The sequence below is a fragment of the Argopecten irradians genome, chromosome 5, assembly GCF_041381155.1.
Source record: "Argopecten irradians isolate NY chromosome 5, Ai_NY, whole genome shotgun sequence".
Lineage (NCBI taxonomy): Eukaryota > Metazoa > Mollusca > Bivalvia > Pectinida > Pectinidae > Argopecten > Argopecten irradians.
This window is the reverse complement of record NC_091138.1, coordinates 45,211,067-45,235,015: the sequence shown is the minus strand read 5'-3', so window position 1 is coordinate 45,235,015 and position 23,949 is coordinate 45,211,067. Positions and strand designations below refer to the sequence as shown.

Sequence of the window (23,949 nt, the reverse complement as noted above, 5' to 3'; positions counted from 1 at the left end):
AGCGTTCGCCCCTGTGAGGAAGGCTCTGGGTTCTGTCCCCTGGCCGAGACACACCAAAGTCTATAAAAGGGGTAGTTTCTGCTCCCGCTTAGCGCTCAGCATACAGAGAGTATGAGACGACTGGTTCGTCCGTTGTCAGTATAATGTGACCGGGTGGGGTGTGTTGCTTGGTGTCTTCGGCGGCATGCTTCAGTGATATAGCACTATAAAAACGGCAACGGTTCCACTATACAAGAGGACACAACACGAGTATACCGCAGTCTCCCACACGCACAACATACACGCAACACACCGCATACATGGTAGGCCGTCCTTATATGACCATAGCTGTTAATAGGACGTTAATTAAGCAAACAAACAAACAAACAAACAAAATATACGGCAGATGCACAGCAGAATCCAGCTGCAAACAAGGCAAACTTTAGAGTACTTCAGTCTCTTTCTATCATTAGACACGAAATTTGATGACTCACATATATATCGGATCAAACCTTACCATTCACGTATATCAAGCATGCAACACACTACAGTGACACCGCACGGCCCTATATAAAGTACCGAGCTCTGCAACAGATAGTGCACTATGTGTCAGTATAACTGGTATCTATAATGTAACATGTCTAATAGATCAGTTCTCCATGAAACAACAAAGACAAGAAATCAATGAATGTTTTAATATAGCATGGCAGTCTCTATTGAATCAGATATTGCACATTAAAAGTCGGGGATCCTATTCCCGGGAAATAAGTCACAGGCATGACTACTATTCATTTTTTATAAATTTAATTTTGCTGTACATCAGACTGGATTTTTGTTTATATATATAAAATAAAAAATCTCAATATCGTAAGTGTACTGTCTGGCATGAGACCAATGACATTAATAGTTATGTTGCTCTATTTGAAGTTTTGAAATTGGATACGAATTGAAATGTCGATTTCATAAGAGTAAAACATATACGTATTGTTCGTGCCGTAATATATATGGTACAGAGGCGTCACACATACCGAGGTTTCAGTTTTGATACTGAAATACTTAAAAAGTGTAACTTCCTCATTGCCAAGTTGTACATTGGTTGATGTTTCTTACACGTCACAAGACCTGGGTAAAATATCCAATATTTACTGACAGTAAAATACATGTACTTGAACAAAATATTTATAGTTTCTATTGTACGTAAAATTAACAGGAAACTAGTGTTATCTTCATTTCAACAAAGCTCGAGAAATATCAAATGTTGATTTTAATTAAAATAACACTTCCGTCGTATTCAATTGTGTTCTTCAAGCACTTCAATATCGCGTTGATATGAATTAGGAAGTAACACAGTTCATTTACATACTGCAAACAAACTAATTTTTCGCCGCAATTTATTTTCGCGGTTCAGAGGTTTAAGGTTTGTCCTTATTCGTGGGTCAGAGTGATCTATCAGCTTTTACAGGGGTACTTCAAATTACCATTTTTATCTCCATATCGAAATAGTAGAATAATCTTACCCTTTTTATATATAATATAATGGTGTACTTGCATTTAAAACGTTTTCGCGACGATTTATTTCCGCGAACTTAAACAGCACTCGTAGTACTCGAAATAATTTATTTTACAGTATTCAATGAACATACCAATTTGATATATTCATAATATATAATAAGAACAAACAACGATTGTGATAGAGTTTCAAAAAAATCATTAATACCTGACAAGGGTTGCAATGAATCGTAAGTGTTTGAGATTGTACACGTACCAATAAGAATGGCAACATCTATTGTTTGTATTGCACTTTGAAATTTTAGACAACGTTTTTTAGTATAAAATGGAAGCGATTTGGAGGTAATAAATCTACATATCGCTTGTTTTAACCCGAATAACACAGCTGTCGAAGCATGTAACTCAACCACTTCAATTTCGAATAAACAATAATTTGCGTCATGGTTGTTTTCAATACATTCGTGAATTCATCAATTCATATATATACATATACATATTTTTTTACAATTATTAATTAATTAATTTCACGAAAATTGATATTTCGCGAAAAGTACAAATTAGTAGTTATAAAATATTGGCGCACCTCGGACAGAAATGTCCCCGAATGATTGGCGGAGAGCCGTCACGTGGTGACCCCCTATCACTTTATAGGGGGTCAGTAAATTTTATTATGGTGCAATATACGCCCTCGCCCCCTATAAACCTTACTGACCCTCTATGCCTTTATAGGGGGTCAGTAACTGACTATATAACTAATATTGGCATACTCTCCTTATCTAAAATCACATTTAGTGTTACTTCATGGCGAGCGAGTAACTTTATCAGGATCCTGCATAAATTTGGAGGGGTTTCAGGGGTTCGATGAGATTAAGTTTCAAGATGTATTTTGTTGCAGTTTATATTGCCGCAATATTGCAGCTTTTGTGCGTATTTTGTTTCTTTCACAACCTTTGTGCGGAAACAGTGCCACAAAATGTACTAGACAAATCTTACTCAGGAAATCTATGGGATGTCGCGCAATATTGTGGCAATATTGCCGTAGTATAACAGATACAGTGCACTAATGGGTACTCCCATGATCCTTTGCTAAAAGATTTTAAAATAGTTGACATTCTTTACATAAAACAACATTGAAGCACACTGATCTACGAGTCGCAAGTTACTGCAGCAATTGAGCAGGTTAGTGCGGCTAGCCGCACCGTTTTGAGACTATTGCCGCACTAGTACTTTGTTGCAGCTCTATTGCGACAATATTCGAGTTTCGTGTAAGAAAAGTTTCTTTCAAAACCTTTGTGCAGGAATAGGGCCGCCATTTGCACTAGAAGCATCTTACACAAACGCGGCAATATTGCGGCTATATTGCTGCAGTATAACACAGAATTATAGGTACTCTCATAATACTTTGCTGACATAGGTAAAATGAAAATCAGTTGACTTTCAATTCAAACATTGATGCAAGAGGTTCTGGTGTACGGATGACATAGGTGATGGAAACTTCTTCCATTGGATTTATTAGGTATAATTTATGTCGTGAGATGATGTCATTGGATTTAATAAGGTTTAATTTGTTTAATGAAATTTCATGGTCAATTTATGTCACAAATACTTAAATGTTTAGCTTTCCTACAATCATATGTCCCAACACTACATTTATTTTTCATTTGATGCTGTCAAAAAAAAGGACTCTTCGGTGATGCTAGAAATCAAAATATGTAAATCCAAAGAGAAATGAAGTGAAATAGAAAATTAAATCGCTTCTATGCCATGGTCTCGTTCACAAAAAAATTCATATGTGAAGGGGTCAACAAAATTGGAAATCGCTTCTATCAGTGGTCTCCCAATTTCAAAGTGCCTTCCCCCCTACCATAAATGTGTTTACTGCAAAAGCCCTGACTAGGTCATTCACGATCAATTGGTGAGGCAACTGTGCACAGCAAAACTCATTTGCATACAAAATATATGTATTACAGCAATATGGCTGCTATATTGCGGTACTATCGCTGTGACTGTGTGCCTCAGCCATCGTATTTCCATAAGTGAATAGCTTGAAAACATATCCGCCTATCTGCAAGCAATGAGAGCAGCACATGTACAATTTAAATTTGGATTAGCCAAGAACCTGATAAGGTATTGTCCAATTTCAGTGATGTTAGCTATCTGAAGGCTTAACTAGGAAAGAGTGCACACAAATGCAACGTGAAACATTTATATAGCAGTTGACCTCCCCCATGCAGTCCTTACCACACTCTCAAATTCAAGACACTTATTCATTTCTTGCATCTAAATTTGGTCCTAGAGAGATAGAGATATTTAGAATTAAAGTTATTTCCTTACCCGTGTAAGTGAAATCTGACATTAGGAAAGAATACCCATATACAGATGTCATCTGACCAATGTCCATCCCCTAGGTCATCATGCTTTAGACCACTTAGAAATCCATATAAATACAGAATTATAATATACAAATAACTAATGTTACTATCACAGCACTTTAAAAGTTGTATCGTCACATCTGTTGCCATGGCTACGCTGGAGACGTTTGTGCCAGAGCGTCAATCCCAAAAAGTCCCTCAAAGTGTCGTGTGTACTGTTCACAATGTTCACCTGTAAAACACAATATTAAAAATGTATTACAGTATAACTTGTCTAAACCGGATGTGAACGGGACCAGTCTATTTGTTCGGTTTATACAGGTGTCCGGTTTATAGAGGATAGAACCTTATCACAATATGTTGACATCGGAATCATCAGAAGAATTTTTTTATTACAGCACAAACATTTATTCTCACATATGTATATGGTAGAACACAGAATTCCATCCTTCGTTTTCTTGGTTTCTGAGGTGTACAAGTACGATCCATTTCTCTCGGTGTGCTACATTCAAATGAACTCTTAGAAGTTATGTGTATGTTTTTGTGTTAAAATTGACAGTGAAAAGTATTCACAAATACAATGTTCATGTAACAAAACCGTTGAATGAAAAGTGAAAAGTTGTCACTATCTGGCCCTTAATATACCGTTACAGGTAAATCCCCCTTAGGCGCCTCATAATCAGTCCCTTGTTGTGAAAACATTGCTGCCGGTTTGTCCAAGTCAATTTTACAAAGAAAGGTATAGTTAACATTACCTAGACAGTTCCGGTTTTCAGAGTAGACAAATTCCGGATTATGCAGGTTTCGGGCACTATAGTTTATTAAGAAATTTGCCAGGACCATACAAATTAATCGGTATAGACAAGTTTCCTGTTTATACAGGGTTCGGTTTAGACAAGTTATACTGTACTGTAATCAGATTTCTTCAGGTTTGCAGTGTCATACTGTACATTTTTATGTTTCATATTTCCACAGCTGAAATCCATACAGGCAAGATGAGGCAGTATTACCTGCCTACACCTTAAATATCTAAAAATTATATTTTTGCGAGTGACCCCAAACGGGGAGTTTTAAGATCTTAAATTGGAGTATATCGTAGAGCATCTAAGTGGAGCAAGTCTAACTTTAATTAGATTGAAAGAATTTTAAGATAATAAACTTTATTGATTTTACATCCATTGCGAAACAAGTTATACAACTTTTACAAATCACTTTTGATAGCTTGGATGAAAGCGGCCTAGGGGTCTTATCTTAAGATAGTGTTATAGAGTAAAGCTTTTTACCTTGTGGAAATTTCGGATGATTTCTAAGTCGTATGTTTCTCTGTTCAAAAAATTTGAAGACGGTATAGAACAACATGTTATCCTCCGTAGACTTGGCAGCCTCGAGGAATTTTCTGGCTGATACGGTGTCTGTGATCCCCACACTGCGTATAAACCTACAAAGATACAAGTCAAACTTCAATCACCCCTGAAACTTCATAATGGACTGGTCAAGTCTTTGATTTAGAAGAGTCTAAATGTGACTTTAGGATGAATAAGTCACTTTGTGTTATCTGAGTATTAAGTTGAGTTCAATATACATATGTCATAAAAGTTTTAGTTGGGTCCAATAAAATACTTATGAATCAAATTAACTGTATTTCAAGTCATACAAGTTTTGGATAATGAAGATCAACAGTAACATTTTTAAATTGATATACTGCTAGCATTGAAATAAGATCATACATATTTATTTTTCAGTGATTTTGTATTAAACAAATTTTACGTTGAATTAAAACTTAGATTTTTGAGATTTTACCGTAGGGCAGGAAGTAACTGTTGTTTGGATAAAAGAACTTCAATTATTTCCTCGTTCGCTGTAGAAAGACGCTGTAATATAAAGAACAAAAAATCACGGGAAAAAATCCAACCAATGAGAAAACAATAATTATATACAAGTAAACACCTTAAATAACCTGAAACTATAATTACAAGACACAGTCAAATCAAATGAAACAATCACGTTCATTTAATATGAATAGTTGGATAATCTAAATTTTCAACTGCTAGCTACAGATATGACAAAATTAACTGTATCAATTTTTTTTCTAACAGTGGTAAGTTAGACATCACAATGCCAGAGCAACACTATCATACTATTAAACAAAACCCTCTTGTCAAATATCAATTTATCTTCATAAAATTAACTGATCTTCTACACACAACTGCTTGAGTTATCTCCCCTTACCTTGAGCATATCCAGAGCAAGTTGGTGGGCGGGTGGGTAGGCACTTTCTAGTGAAAGCATCAGACAAGCCTGTGGAATAGAAACATCATGTGTTTGTTATGTGATTTGGATTCTGCCAAACATAATAGATTTATTTTATTGTTGTAAAAGAAAGACAGCACTGCCTTACGTGTGGTCAACAACTATGGAATAAAAGTAGAGATATAACTTGAAGAGAACTAATACAGGCAATGTCTGCTGTTCGATCTTTTTTCTTCTATTCTTTTTTTATTCCCTGCTTTCACCGAAACGGGGGATATTAATTTGGGTTTGTCCGTCTGTCTGTCCGTCCATCTGTCTGTCCGTCTGTCAGTAGCACTTGGTTTCCATGCAGTAACTGCTACAAATCTTGACAGATTTTTTTGTAACTTGGTCACATGTTTAGATGTGCCAAGGGCTGGAATAAGTTCGCTCAGCGTTTTCATCGGACCCTATTTGGCAGAGTTATGGCTCTTGATTTACAAAAAACTGCATTTTTTGGGTGTTTCCATTATTAAATCTTGCAAATATTACCAGATTTTTTTCAAAATCTGTAACATGGTTAAATGTCTCAGGGCCTTAGCTAAGTTTGATTTGGACTTTAATTGGACCCTAATTTGCTGAGTTATAGCCCTTTGATTAACGATAGCGAGGGACATAAATTCCACGAATTTGCTCGTTTTAAATAAAATTTGATGAAAAGATAATCAAAATGATGTAATTTGTATACTCAATTAAATTGAAGGGAAGTAACTCTGATAGCAAATTATGTATATATTTACCAGAGGTTTGGAATCGCTGAGCACATGATACTGGAGAAACTGATGGAGCTGGTAACAGCAATTATTGTGGACTAGAGTATTGATGATCAGCTCGTATAGGTAATGCTGAAATGGAATTTTAACGCACATCTATAGATTAAATATACACAAAGGGCAACTGTATGAAATGAATGTTTGGTTACAACCTCAAATACATAAATTAATCTTTAAATTAAAACTTTCCAACTGTGTGAGATTCAAAGCTCAGTTACAAGCTCAAGTACATGAATTAATTTTTAAATTAAAACTTTTCAAGAGAAAGCCATTAATTTTTTTGCCATAAATAAAAGAGCAATTTCTATTGATGGATTGTTGAGTTTCAAAATTAATCAGTGATAAAGTTTTTATAACGGGATGGTGTGTATCAAAATATTCCACTAAATAATAATTTGTATATAAAAATACCTGGACTGGTATTCCGTACTGATTCAGTGATCGGATATATTCTATGAGGACAGCCACAATAAACTTGTACTTCATATCCTGTTAATAAAAAATTGAATCACTTCATATCCTGTCAATAACAATTCAAACACAATTGAATCACTTCATGTCCTGTCAATTACAATTGAATCACTTCATATCCTGTCAATAATAATTCAATCACCATTGAATCACTTCATATCCTGTCAATAATAATTAATCACCATTGAATCACTTCATATCCTGTCAATAATAATTCAATCACCATTGAATCACTTCATATCCTGTCAATAATAATTCAATCACCATTGAATCACTTCATATCCTGTCAATAACAATTCAATCACCATTGAATCACTTCATAATCCTGTCAATCACCATTGAATCACTTCATATCCTGTCAATAACAATTGAATCACTTCATATCCTGTCAATAATAATTCAATCACCATTGAATCACTTCATATCCTGTCAATCACCATTGAATCACTTCATATCCTGTCAATCACAATTGAATCACTTCATATCCTGTCAATAACAATTCAATCACTTCATATCCTGTCAATCACTTCATATCTTGTTAATAAAAATTAAACCACTTCATATACAGTTAAAAAAAAAATCAGTCACTTAATATCCGACATATTAATGAAAATTTAATCACTTGTCTTCATATCCTATGTATAGTAAATAAACATTCAATCACTCCATATCCTGTCAACGAAAATCTATATCATTTAATATCCTGTCAATGAAAATGCAATCACTTCATATCCTGTCAATAACAATTCAATTTGACACTTCGTATCCTGTCCATCAAATATCAATTACTTCATATCATTCAACGAATGATGCTAAACATTAATGTTATAAATGTTCAATTCAAAATATGAAGATTATAATGTTAATTGGAACATCTTAATGATGATTTCTCATTTTCTGTGAAAAATAACATACTATGTGACCTAAACTCCAGGTAAAATCAGCCTTACCTTGCTGTCCTCAAAGATTGAAAAGATATGAGTGTAGGCATCTGATTGGTCTATTATCACTTGACGCTGTCGTGGCTCTGATGGGCGATTTTGTGTGTCTGTTGCCTATCGTAAGATAATACAATGATATTACCGTATTCGACCCAATAAGCCCGATGTCTCTATAAGCACCCCTCCCCCTTTTTGAGGCCTCAATTTCAATTGCCCAGGCATAAATAAGGACCAAACTACATAAAACGGTATAAATTTGCAATAATTTTGACTTATTTAATAGCACCTTTTCATTTTTGTCAATTTTTAAGCGCCCAGGGCGCTTTATTGGGTCGAATACGGTAAGTCAAGAATCATCCATAATTGTGTAGCTTTTTGAAATTCAGATTTTAGAGTCTTCTTGCATTGCTTAATATAAAAGTTTCTCTTTCTAAAAATTCATGAAACATTACATAATTATTGTTCATATCATGATAATATATTATATGTACTTAGCTTTCTTATCATTTTGATGAAATTGCCACAATATCGATATATGATTATTAGATTCCCAATGTTTGATTGCACTAAAGTTTACACTCCGGTCACTACATGATAAGTGTACCAAACTACAGTGTCATCAAATGTGGGTTTCCGATAATGCATATATTTACCTATTTTCCTTCGTAGTATAGAAATGAAAATGTAAGAATCATCCAGATTTTCAACAATAATACATAAAATTTGTATAGGAGTTTCATATTGACTCTGGAACATTCTCACCAAACCAGACAATACCCACCAGTTGGTTGATCTCGGACTCTAGATGGGTGTGATAAACTTTGTTGAGCATGTCTAGAACGGAGGCGATAGTACGGAGGTTGGCCTGTTTACCGGGCACCATCATATTCCGACACACACTGAGGATTTCTCCTTTACTGTCTGTCCGCTGTAGCAGGTACTTGATCAGTCGACACTACCACCAACAGAAATTAAATATTACACAAGAGACATTTAGAGATGATTTAAGAGGTGTCAAAAAGATCATGTCTATGAAATCTTCTCTTTTTTTTTCAATGGCAAAATATAACATTTTCTACAGTAAACCAATTTAATTCACGTTTTCATGCCTAACCATTTGTTCAAGCTAGGTAATTTAATTTCGTTATTGAAACTCAAGTGATTCTACAAAGAAAAAAATCATTGGGATTAATTACATAAACTAGCGATTTTTAAGTAACTGCCAAATACGCAATATCGCATATCAAATTGTGACCATCCTTGTCAGTTATCATTCTCAAAGTCAGATGTATATTATGACATTCCTTGAGATCTACGTTTATTTAAGCATTGAACATCTTTCAGTTGGCATTCATAGCCCATATGAATGCCAACTGGACAGAGGCAAATTCTATAAAGCACGACCTATACTGTGACCTATATTGTGACCTACATTATGACGTATATTGTGGAGTATATTGTGACCTACATTACAACCTACATTATGACCTACATTGTGACCTATATTGTGGCCTACCTTGTGACCTACATTTTGACCTATATTGTGACTTACCTTGTCTGGTATCATCCCCACTAGTGGTCCTAACAGTAGCTTGACATACCACAGACACCCTGGAGAACATCACAAGTTAATTTAAAAGTACCTTATAAAAATAGCTCATAGTAATTACAATAATTTTCTACATGTAACAGTACACAGTTGTTTCATACTATATCAGTCAACAGTCAAAACTATTTCCTCCTGGTGTTGGGATCAACTCTACAATACATATGAACTGTTTTCTGAGGCTGAACGCAGAGGAAACAGTTGACAGGGTTTGATCTCAATATTGAGAGGTAAATGTCTGCTGAAACAACTTTTTGTTACATAATATGCATAAAGAGTCCAGAATTATAATACATTATTTAGCAATAAAGCTGTAATGATATTTTTTTCAACACATCTTGATGTGAATTTATGACTTCCAGGGTTTTTGCCAGGCCTTTGTAGGATCCGGTGAAAGGACCCATTCCCAATTCAAAAATTGCACTGTATTTTCCAAATTTAGTCAACTTTTTCCCAATTGTGGTAAAATTAATTTAAAACCCCCAAATGATGTGAAAAGCTACAATAATAATATTAATATCTTGACGGCATTTCGCAAAGATCATATATATTTTTATTTTCCAGAACTTTTCAAAATTGAAAATAAAATCAGTATTAATTTTTTTTTTTAAAACACGGATATTTTCCCAATTTTTGCTTAGGGTCCTTTTCCCAAAATAGCTGGCAAAAACCCTGACTTCATTAATTCAAAACAACCATTATTATGACAGTTTCCACTTTTTGCAAAAAAGGATACATTCCATCACACAGAAACTTTTTCTAATGCAGGAATGCTCTTTTAGAAATTACAATAATTCTCAGGGTTCATAAAAACATCTGGTGACAAAATTGAAGGGTTTTTCAAGGGTTTTTCAAGACATTTTTAGTAAAGTTCAAAGTTCATTATATGTATCTGCTGTTACTAATAGGTTATTCACAACTCACCTAATTTTGCGTCTATTATAATGTTTGGTTGAAAGACGATCCAGTTTGGAGAATCTGGAGGTGTAGTTAAGAAATCAAAGTATATTTTGACAAAATTCATCAAGTGGTAAAAGTTTTGATATTAATATTAAATGATGTCTTTATTACAGGTCCTTTCCTTTAAGACAACCTTTTTGTAAAAATTCTTGGGTCTAAAAAGGATACATAATTCACAGGTGTACTCCATTCTGTTTGCTCCTGTTTGTAAATTGAGAGCTGAAAACAAAAGTTCAAATTAAAAAGCATAATTTATATAAAATCCATAACAATACAAAAATACATGATACAAATGTAAAGTCATTAGTAAATTAAGATAATTCTAATTAGAAATACTACCAAATGAGTATACCGTGTTTGACCTAAAGAGGGCGCAGGGCGCGGGTAACTGGCGATGGGGGCGCCCTTATTAAGTTCATTATTTCTAAAGTTATCTGAAACAGACTATAGACCAAAAGCTTGCAGCTAGAGTCGTCATTTCAAAGAGAACTGCCACAAACTTTGAAACAGACTATAGAGAGTTTCCCCGCGAAATTCCTTTGATGTTTTCTAGCATGTGGACCCTGTTGTCTAAACAAAACGTGTCAGCTGAAGGTTTTAATCAGAGCGATGTTGATGTTGCTCAACTACACTCACTACGGTACCAGATTCAAGCTGATGGCTAATTATAACATACAAGTTTTATTTCATCATAACAAGAGATCCCAGAGGGATCTTGGCGCCCACCAAAGATTGATCTATGTCTGACAAATGAAAAGAGGGATCTTTTCTCTGCTTTTCAAAATTACAATTCTTTTTTCTGCTTTTCAAACTTTAAACTATCAAAATCCAAGATGGTGGTCGCAAAATGCAATAGGCAGAACTAGGGTCCTAGAGGAACCTACATATGATATTTGAGAACAATCCCTTCAATACTTTCTGAGAAATAGCGGTAACAAACTTTAACTATCAAAATCCAAGATGGCCACCGGTCGGCCATCTTGTTGACCGATCAGTCCCAAAATGCAATATGCACAACTGGGGTCCTAGGGGAACCTACATATGAAATTTGAGAAAGATCCCTTCAGTACTTTCTGAGAAATAGCGGTAACAAACTTTAACTATCAAAATCCAAGATGGCTACCTGGCGGCCATCTTGTTGACCGATCAGTCCCAAAATGCAATATGCACAACTGGGGTCCTAGGGGAACCTACATATGAAATTTGAGAAAGATCCCTTTAGTGCTTTTTGAGAAATAGCGGTAACAAACTTTAACTATCAAAATCCAAGATGGCTACCTGGCGGCCATCTTGTTGACTGATCAGTCCCAAAATGCAATATGCACTACTACTAGGGTCCTAGGGGAACCTACATATGAAATTTGAGAACAATCCCTTCAATACTTTCTGAGAAATAGCCGTAACAAACTTTAACTATCAAAATCCAAGATGGCTGCTTGTCGGCCATCTTGTTGACCGATCAGTCCCAAAATGTAATATGCAGAACTAGGGTCCTAGAGGAACCTACATATGAAATTTGAGAACAATCCCTTCAATACTTTCTGAGAAATAGCGGTAACAAACTTTAACTATCAAAATCCAAGATGGCCACCGGTCGGCCATCTTGTTGACCGATCAGTCCCAAAATGCAATATGCACAACTGGGGTCCTAGGGGAACCTACATATGAAATTTGAGAAAGATCCCTTCAGTACTTTCTGAGAATTAGCGGTAACAAACTTTAACTATCAAAATCCAAGATGGCGGCTGGTCGGCCATCTTGTTGACCGATCAGTCCCAAAATGCAATATGCATAACTAGGGTCCTACGGGAACCTACATACGAAATTTGAGAAAGATCCCTTCAATACTTTATGAGAAATAGCGGTAACAAACTTTAACTATCAAAATCCAAGATGGCTGCCTGGCGGCCATCTTGTTGACCGATCAGTCCCAAAATACAATATGCAAAACTAGGGTCCTAGGGGAACCTACATATGAAATTTGAGAAAGATCCCTTCAGTGCTTTCTGAGAAATAGCGGTAACAAACTTTAACTATCAAAATCCAAGATGGCTACCTGGCGGCCATCTTGTTGACCGATCAGTCCCAAAATGCAATATGCACTACTAGGGTCCTAGGGGAACCTACATATGAAATTTGAGAAAGATCCCTTCAGTACTTTCTGAGAATTAGCCGTAACAAACTTTAACTATCAAAATCCAAGATGGCGGCTGGTCGGCCATCTTGTTGACCGATCAGTCCCAAAATGCAATATGCACAACTATGGTCCTAGGGGAACCTACATATGAAATTTGAGAAAGATCCCTTCAGTGCTTTCTGAGAAATAGCGGTAACAAACTTTAACTATCAAAATCCAAGATGGCTACCTGGCGGCCATCTTGTTGACCGATCAGTCCCAAAATGCAATATGCACTACTAGGGTCCTAGGGGAACCTACATATGAAATTTGAGAAAGATCCCTTAAGTACTTTCTGAGAATTAGCCGTAACAAACTTTAACTATCAAAATCCAAGATGGCGGCTGGTCGGCCATCTTGTTGACCGATCAGTCCCAAAATGCAATATGCACAACTAGGGTCCTAGGGGAACCTACATATGAAATTTGAGAAAGATCCCTTCAGTACTTTCTGAGAAATAGCGGTAACAAACTTTAACTATCAAAATCCAAGATGGCTGCCTGGCGGCCATCTTGTTGACCGATCAGTCCCAAAATACAATATGCACAACTAGGGTCCTAGGGGAACCTACATATGAAATTTGAGACAGATCCCTTCTGTACTTTTAGAGAAATAGCGGTAACAAGAATTGTTAACGGACGGACGGACGGACGGACGGACGGAAGGACGGACGGACGGACGGACGGAAGGACGGACGGGACGACGGACCACGGAACCAGATTCAAGCTGATGGCTACTTATAATGTATTTAACAGTACGTCTAAAAATGTCACGAACCTTGTAGCTTGTTAGTTCTGCAGTAATAAAATTGCACATCACTTATTGAAAATCCTAAATATATGTCAGTTTAGGCATCATATAAACCCCACAGGTGTTTTGACTATTTGCACACTTGAGTTTTTGCAGACGGCCCACACCAGACGGTCCCTACGTTAGGAGCCTTGCTAGATATGCTTCAGGATTTTCATGCGCAATTTTTCTAGAAATATGAAGATCATTAAAATATCTAAAGAAAGACATAATTATACTTTACTCAAGTGAGTGTTGATGCAATTTGAAGAATAAAATCTTTGTTTTTAAGTATTTACAGACGCACTGTTGATGATGTATATAGATCGCTTAAGCTAACTAGCCATTATTATAATTCATTCACAGCTCAGCAAGCCAGTCACTCATGATCACAGGTGGCTGAGTGACATGTTTGTGTGTCATACACACACACTCCTCAAGTCTCTCTCCCCTAAAAAATACAAGTAAACTAGATTGACCCGGCCAAAGTCACTGGTTGTGGCCGTCCCATTATACTAGGAGGTGTCAAGGGTATACATCTCTCGTAACAGTAGAAGCCATGCTCTCAGTCAGTCGCCATTGAATTATCGGTGCAAATGGAAACAAGACAATGTGGTCATAACTTAACACTTTATTTAGCCCTAGATAATCAACGGTAGTAGCTGAGGCATTGTTTTTACAATCATCAATAGCTTTTATTATATTTATTTTTAAGAAATATTGGCAGGGGCGCCCTTATTACAGTAGGCGCCCTTTTTAGGTCAAATACGGTATTATTAAGTAATTAATTTTTAAAAGTAAACTTCAAAGTGACTTACAAATGTACACATCTTGTAGCCTAGCTGTCTTTGACAAAAACTCAGAAGGTGGAAAATTTGGAGACATTGTAACATTGAAAATTTACTTCTTTAATTGTATTTATTATTACTTTTATAAAATTTATTAATTTAAAAGAATTGATGTCATAATTAATATTCAAATTACTTACATGGTAGAAAAAGTGTGAAAGGTTTAATTGGTAAGGGGGAGACAACTGGATAGTGAAACGTTACAAAGCCATCAGTTTCACCCTCGAGCTGGATATCAAATATAACGGATGTCTGAAAATGAAACACAGTAAATCAAATCTGACTTTTGATTGGCCAATTTTGTTTATACAATTCACGGGGAAGAATAAGCATATTTGTTAATTTCTAACAATAATAAGCAAATTACTTGTTCTGTTGATATTCTTTCCTTTTTTAAATCGGGTTCTTAAGTTCTCAGAAATTAATTTGACAACCAATATACTGGTATTCTGATTTTGCATATCACAGAGTTATCTGCCCTGTAAGGCTACAGGTAGGTATTGATTGTGACATCATGTGTTTGTGAGCATAATGTCATTCTTTTGGAGAAAACGTTGTGAATTGCGCCCACAGTATTATGACGTCACAATGGATATCTACCCACAGGGGAGCAAACCCTGTAATATGTAAAAACAGAATAGCAAAATTAAATTTTCCGTAACTAAAAACAACTCTACAGTCATAACACGAAAGAAATACAACTAGACCATAAGACCAATGTGTGTATGAAGCTTCGTGGAAATATCTCTACCGGTTTTAGAGTTATGCTCCGGAAACCATTCGTACGGACAGACAGACGGACGGACAGATGAACAGACGGACGGAACCCATTTGTATATCCCCCGCCAACTTCGTTGGGCGGGGGATAATTAAATTCTCCACAATTAAAAGCAAGTATACAGTTATAACACAAAGCAAACTATCAAATGTTGCACTGGATATTAGTAGTACTTACTCTAGAGGCCTGATGATGCACTAGAATTAGGTTGTCTACGATATTGATGGCAAAACGTCCACTCATGTCCAACTTCAATACATTGGTCTTCCTGGCCGGCCCATCCCTAAAAATGTATTTATAATTGAAGCAACTCAAAGATGATCCTTTTGTTGAGATATATTTTCAGAAATATTTAGAGTAAACAATTTGGTTCGAGATTTCAACAGTGCATGTTTGTCCATTTGTTCCAAGAAAGTCATATCACAATATTAGAGAGTGTGAGAGCCAATATGGAGTATTTACGATTCTTACCTGATGATCTGGTACAGTACAATCTCCGCCCCAACAGAACCAGGACGAGGCTGATGTCTTAGGATAACTATGTATAGCTGGCCATAGCTTAAAATGGAGAATACATTTATAATTAATTTTAATTTTTATCTATTACCAAATTCTAAAACTACACGTAACTAGCATATCACAATGTCAAAGCAGGCACAGCAATTAATAAAACTGTGGTCTAAAGTCGAATTAAGAAACTAAAAGCAAAATGAACAAAATATTGAACAAAATCTACTGGCATTATTATGTGAATTTGAACCTGCTTACCAGCACAAAACTGTCATAGAAAATAAACAAAAGGGAGGTAACTCTATTTTATTTTTATCTAAAGTTTTATTTTGTTTATGATATCTAATTCAATATGATTTATTACAAATACAATATAACAACAAACAATAGCCATTTTCTCATTCTCACTGCTTTTTCTTCAAGAAAGGCTTTTGTTAAATTTATCAACAAATCTGATAATTGAACTAAAGGTACTTTTAAAAAAAATTTCTTTGGAAAAAAACTAGTGTTGTTTTAATCTTTACTTGACCTGTGTCCAGATAATACTCACATAATAGCCATGATGACGTCACGCTCCAGTAAAGGAGTCTTAGCTTGCTTCTGTACTGATGGTAGATCAACCTCAAACTTGGGTAATTTTGTCATTGTCCCCTGAAGTAATATATGTATTACATATACTGTACTTGCATAATTGCAGAGTTACCTCCCCTTGCGGGTAGGTATTGATTGTGATGTCTACAAGCGTACCATCATACTTTTCAGAGAAAATGATGTGAATTTCCCTCACAAAATATTCACTGTAGCTTTATGAACATTTTGTTTGCATTTTTTTTCCATGTATTTTTTTTTTTCAAATAAATTCCTCATCATATTAAATATAGTAATTATAAATGCATGTCAAACACTCTTCAACAACATAATGACACACTGAAAGTAATATATTTTGTTTTAGAGCTTTCACCCTATGTTAGAAGACTTATAAAGGCTTCAATCTTACTAGCACATAACATTTGTATACCTGGTGCCGATTTCTCAAAACAAAAGTGCAGACTTAAGTCAAAATGTTTTTCTCCTTATAACTTATGTGAAAAAATGACTTCAGTCAGTTTTTGACTTAGGTTTTTTTCAAGAAATCAGGGCTTGGATCTTTGATTGAAATGAATAAATGAGATAAAATCAGAACATCATAGAAATGTTATTGAAATTACTTTCATTATTCTTTGAAATTCCAATACAAAATAAGTTATGGAAACAAGAAACTAATTCTGGTGTCAAAGTTAAATAACACATAATTATGACAGCATGTAGTGAATCAGTATTTCATACTTACTCGGAACAGAAATGGATTTAATGTGTTCCCTAGTGTTCCTGAAGCCAACAGCAATATTGAACTCTCGACCTGTAAAGATATTGATTCTTTTAATTTTAAGAATAATTAATTTTATTTAAACATATCAAACATTGCATTTATTTAAAAAAAAATCCACTGAGACAAATTCAATATCCAAACAATGACATAAATGTACCAAGAAAATTTCAAAAGAGTTTTAAATATAAAGGTATCATAAAGGCAGATGTTTAAGTGAGTTAAAGATAGTCTCTAGTATTATATCGAAATTCAATTGGACTCATTCAAAAGGCTAAAGATGATCAAATTCTGAAGTTTATCAACATATATTGCATCAACTGATCATCAAACAGAGTTATCTCGCTTATAATAATAATTAGTTATCTCCCTTACCGTTGTTATTAGTTATCTCCCTTACAATTGTTATTAGTTATCTCTCTTACAATCATTATCTCCCTTACAATAATTATCTCCTTATAATGATTATCTCCCGTTACAATGATTATCAATTATCTCCCTTACAATAATTATCTCCCTAACAATGATTATCTACCCTTAAAATGAATATCAGTTATCTCCCTAACAATAGTTATCTCCCTAACAATAATTTTCTCCCTTACAATGATTATCTCCTCTAACAATGTTTATCAGTTATCTCCCTTAAAGTGATTATCTCCCTTACAATGATCATCAGTTATCTCCCTTAAATGATTATCTCCCTTAAATGATTATCTCCCTTACAATAATTATCTCCCTTACAATGATTATCTCCCCATTCCATGATTATCAGTTATTTCCCTTACAATGATTTCTAGTTATCTCCCTTACAATGATGCACTTACCTGCCAAACAAACCAGGCCACACTGAGATTGATGGTCTTAGCACACTTGAGCATTCTCTTCTCAGGAGTGACCTGTCATTGGAAAAAATATCATTACTGAGATATGTGACCAGCAAGATTAAGATATTTGTTAGAACCTTACACTAGTACATCTTTTTAATAGAGTTGACCAGCAATGAGTTTATAAATTAAGGTGAAATTTCCAAGAATGTTATTATTAAAAATGATGCTGGCCAAATCTTCAATTTTATATACTTTTCATCTCATCTGTGTAACTTTACCAATGTTGTTTTGGGATCTCGAAACCCCTGTAAAAAATTATATTTGATGTGTATATCATACGACTCGATAGCCACAATACTCACCTGATAAAACTCTATCCCATGGTCCGTTACAAACACGATCTCATTCACTCCAGTCCAAACGAACCCCACAATGTTGGTTGACTTACCCTGAAATGAAATCAAGTGATCTTTGTATTAATTATTCATTCATTCACCTCTGAAATTTCATAATGGACTATTCTAATCCTTGATTTAGGGGAATATAAATGTGTTTTCAGGGCGAATATTCAATGAATGGATTTATCTGTTTTGGCAATTTGAAGTCCTGTAACTCTTGCAAATATAAACGGATTTTGACCATTATCACACTCAATCGAGATCTCATTGATGTAAAGCTATATACTAAATTTGGTGGAAATCGGACAATAAATACTTAAGTTATCACACAGAAACCGCTTTCCGGACGCCGACATCGACAACGCCGACACCGACACCGACTTAGTGATACCTAAGTGTCGCCCTTGTGTTGCAGGCGACACAAAAATAAATACCTCAACAGCAATATTAACTAGTTTGTGTACCTACTACCTAATAAATGACAGATTTGTATATTGCTTATTAATAGTACCCATACACACATTAAGTAAAAGATATCAAACATTTTAACTAAATTACCCCTGATGAAACATTGGAACCCTTCTAATTCAAAGGCTAGAAGAGTTCATTATGAATTTTCAGGGGTGAATGAGTAAAGGAATTCCTTATTTAAGAGTTAATGCTATTGAAATTTGATAAAGGATCAAACCAATATCATTTACTATGTAATGACGATATACCTTACAAGTCTGTGAGTATTCCAATTGATCTGCAGTCATATCAGACATGAAATTGATGAATTCCTGCAAATAAAATACGCAAAAACTTATATATATATATACTATTACTATGACGTCATCTTGTATCTAAGCTAAAGTAAATAAACAATCGCCTGAAGATGGCCTGATAGGCCTGAAAATGTTAGCGAAAAGGAATGCTGTCTTGATATTTTTTATTCTTAATATCTACTGATGCACAACGTCTTTTAAAAGTTTAAGTATATATATATATACATGTCTATATAAAACAAGGGCAAGAGTACTGTGTCACCAGGCAGGCTCAAACTCACTACCATGCCAGACCTGCTGGTTCAACATTCTACTGACTGAACTAAATGGAAATTCACCCTAGTGTGAAGCTAGAAGGCATTCATATTACGATGTACAATTCAAATGGGCTACATATGATTTTAAGATGTCGCCAACTGAACAATATATATATATATAGATGCTGATGGAAATGACAATGAATAATAATATAATAGATAAATAAACATTTTATTTGTAAGTATTCATTCTGACAGTAGTTATAAATTATTCTGAATTATAATATAAACCTACAATACATTATGCAATATAAAACAAAATTCAATATTGATCTAGTTGCAAATAAGTCATATCTTATAATGTGTTTATTTACCACAGACTTTGTCGATCTTTGTATGCCTAGAACTCGTTTGTCTGGTGAAAATTTGACAGAAATTACATCTCCTCTGCTTTCAACTCTGAAAAAATGGTAAACATGCAATTAGTAATTACAGTGATTGTTTGACTAAAAACAACATTTGTATACCTAATTATCACTGCTCCTTGCATAGTTGGCTAACCAATGTTTTTATGTTTTAATGTATACTATTATTGTACCAGAAGTAAATTGACACGCAACTTGCTTTTTTATTTAGTTATATGTTGATGAACAGATAGAGACCATTTTTAAGACTCATTTATACTTGATTTATTAATTAATTGTGCAAGGTTTCGGAGAAGAAAGAAAATGGGAGTGCTTAGAAAAAACACAAACCTACTGTAACTCAACACTTTAGAACTATTAACTAGCAAGCTGTTGAGTAGTTGAAAGTGGAAATCCATTTTGATACTTTTGAAGGGTTGTAAAAACTATGTCAGACATTTTAAAACTTGATAGCACATGCATGCATGGTGAAATCACAGACACTTTATAATGAGTTTTGTAACTACAATGTAAAATTGTACCTGAAAGTTACAGAATCTTTTTCACCAGGACCTTTGACCACCACCCCCATGGCTCCGCCTGACCGCACAGCAAACACCTAAAAAAAAAAATACAGAACATTTATTTTTTCAAACAAACTCAAAAATTTTTGTTAATGGCATTAGCAAAAATTACTTCATTATTCAAAACATACAGTGTGTTATGTACCGATTTTCTATCTTTAAAGACAAGATCTTTTTTGTCTTAATTGTTAAAATTCAAAGCTGCAAATACTGCATCATTATATAATTAACACAAGATATTCACCAGACTAAAAGTTTAATTTTTGATGCTAACAGTACATAAACTTGTATATAATTATCATGCCTCACAAACACTTTTAACTACTGTACTACATGAAGTACAATGTAGTTTCAATGTCAAGAGCGCAGTATCAAGTACTTTTTGTCAGTTAACTGGCTAATTACATTAGATAGCAGCATACGGATAGTATTGAAAAGTATCCCCTGAAATTCCAATAGCACCACCTTTTTTGAAAGACGATGAAACCCCTAGGCCTGTCTAATTTATTGTACTATACATGTATATTCATGCATGTAAAATAAATGAACATTGTATATATATATATATCTCAGTGAACAGGTCAAACTTTACTCCTATTCATGTAAAGTATGCATGAGAGCTACTGGACATGGTAAGTCAATTTTTTATTGGGTGTATAGTTTACTAACTGTCAAGGACGCAATGTTTTAAAAGTGTCTCATTGTGATATAAATGTAGGCCTATACGTATACACATGTAGGCCAAGTGCCTTTCACATATTGTCATGCAAACTTTAATTGTACATGAACATCAGAACTCCAACCTCAGGCAAACTTGATGCTTTCAATTAAATTCAATTCATCATGAGTGTAATATTTTACATCCTTGTGCACTCCTAAAGCACTATGCTTAAGCTTGTAGTTGTAGTGCACTAGTCTACCTTTAAACTACACGTAAACTGATAACCTAGTTGTGCACTACACCAAGTCAAGTGTGACCTAGTCCGCTAAAACTGACCATAATCGCAGGCTCAAAATTCTGACTGATCGCCTGTTTATGGTCAGCTACCTACTGCTCTTAAAAAGCCGGGGATTGTAGTACAAATCTGGCGACAGCGATTATGGGACTTCTGTAGGTTTAATTGGGGTCAGCAAGGTATTGACAGGTAAAAGAAAACATTTGGCACTCACTTTAATACATGTCACATCCCAACGCATCACATAAATGATGCTATGTCCCTAGTTATGGTCGAGACGTCCTAGAATCAATGTTTGGGTAGCCATCTTTGAAGACTGAAAGTTAATTTTAACACCCAATCAGACAGCTGGGATCGATTTCCGGTGAAATTTGACGATTCTAATTGGCTGTTAAAATTAACTTTTGGTCTTCAAAGATGGCTACCGAAACACTGATTCTTGGACGTCTCGAACATAACTAGGGACATAGCATCGTTAATGTGATGAATTGGGATGTGACATGTATTAAAGTGAGTGCCAAACGTTTTGCTTTAACTTTAAAGGCATATCTGACCCCAAACCAACATGCAGAATTCTCATATTCGCTGTCGCCAGATTTGTACTACAATCCACGACTTTTTAAGAGCAGTAGGTAGCTGACCATAAACAGGCGATCAGTCAGAATTTTGAGCCTGCGATTATGGTCAGTTTTAGCGGACTAGGTGTGACCCTGAGGTAATGGGCAGCATGGCCATGGGACACCTGCAAGTACTAGCACTTTATTTTGACCTATTCAATAATCCAATAGTCTATTGACGTTACATATGCATGCACCTTTCACCATGTACTGCTCAGCTGTTGTCAAATAGCTCAAATCAACTATTAAAAATTGTAACACATATGTTTACTTTCATGTTAACTTTCGTACTGTTTGGATAAGTGTCCTTCAAAATGATAGACATATAGGCTTTACTAGCCTACGGTACATTATTTGACAAGAAACAGATATGAGAAATCATGTGAAATTGTAAAACTGTAAGTCAAAATCGACACCCTATATATGATGTAGTTCGGGCGAATTGCGTGAATATGTTGCTTCATATACAAACACCACTCACCTGTTTGTTAGCATCATCGTAGAAAACGTTGGTTACTTTATCGACAGGGTCAAATCTAATAGGGTTCTTACGAAGTTCAATATAGAAATTGCCATCGTCCGCCTCTGCCATCTTTATCTATGTGAGAGTTGAAAAGTCCAGAGAAATTCGAAAAACTATTATAGAGCTTTCGTACCTTCGTACACTAAAGAGTGAACGTTCGGATTCCTCGGATATTTACCATGTGAATACACAGGAAGGGAGTTAAGAGAGTTATAAGTCCTTGGTCAGAATGTTTAATGCTTCCTGTGTGTGTCAAAACTAAGAAAATAATAAAAAAACAAAACAAAAAACAAAAAAACTCTTCCTTTAAATTCATACACATTATCAGAACCAGCACATTCCGTCTCTATATCAATTGATCTACAATGTACACGTGAACCTTTATATAATTGCACCCCCGTGAAAGTCATTGCATCCCTCAAGATCATAAGTTTCCCATTTTGCGTTTCTCAATGGTTTCTTTTGTTCTGTAGTTTATAAAGAAGTAAATTTTGACATTTGTAAACAGACGTAAGAAGGTGTTAAATGACTAAACTAAAGTGCAGGAGCTGGTCACGTTGATGACGTCAATGATGAAATAGAAACAACTCCACCTTGTCAACCCCCTCAACCAATGATTAAATCTTTCGACAAGTAGTACAATATAAATGTACAATGTACTTTCTACTACATATGTCATTACATATTCGTGATATCTTCCTTAAAATTACACGTGCTTGTCAAACATTGCCTATTAACCAGCATGTCCATTTTAATATAGTCTGTCTAGTCAGTATTTATGTGGATTTCTACACATGTACATGTATCTCCGTTTCAAGGCTACATGTACATTTTGTATATATATACTTGTCAACGAGAATTTTAGAAAAGAACGTTTTTGCATTGCAATGGCTTCAGTACTCGATATAGCTGTACTATTTACTGTCGTGTTTGACCGAATAATGAAAATAAAGGTTAATATTCGTTTGCATATGTAAACTGCTTATATAGATATGACATAAAATTTGGGCATAGTATAGCGACTAAAATTATTTAAAGTGACATCTAGCCGACCATACTCCCTTGAGTAATTTCATATAAAACACTTCTGAAATCCAATAATCGGGCGGGCAGTTATTTGCATATATTACATCACGAGTTCTTTTATAACTCCTAATGTTTTCTTAATTGTTTTATTGATGTATATGTCGCACAAATTACACAATTCCCATTTTGTTGTGGTATTTGACATGAAACAAAATTTGTACAA

At 34.8% G+C, this 23,949-nt stretch overlaps 1 protein-coding gene across 1 annotated transcript; it reads right to left on the bottom strand.

Annotated features, from left to right (window-relative positions):
* Positions 1–659: 659 nt before the first annotated feature.
* LOC138324005 (regulator of MON1-CCZ1 complex-like) lies at positions 660–23,112 on the bottom strand. Its single transcript, XM_069268980.1, has 22 exons — positions 22,659–23,112; positions 20,563–20,639; positions 19,991–20,075; positions 19,312–19,374; positions 18,557–18,643; positions 18,192–18,263; positions 17,332–17,400; positions 16,552–16,652; positions 15,963–16,049; positions 15,669–15,774; positions 14,854–14,965; positions 11,069–11,119; positions 10,865–10,918; positions 9,887–9,945; positions 9,116–9,289; positions 8,344–8,448; positions 7,334–7,411; positions 6,890–6,994; positions 6,090–6,158; positions 5,661–5,731; positions 5,144–5,298; positions 660–4,092 (listed from the first exon to the last, which is right to left on the bottom strand). Exons 1-22 carry the CDS (start codon positions 22,767–22,769, stop codon positions 4,013–4,015), a joined length of 1,971 nt encoding a protein of 656 aa, XP_069125081.1. The 5' UTR covers positions 22,770–23,112; the 3' UTR covers positions 660–4,012.
* Positions 23,113–23,949: the final 837 nt, after the last annotated feature.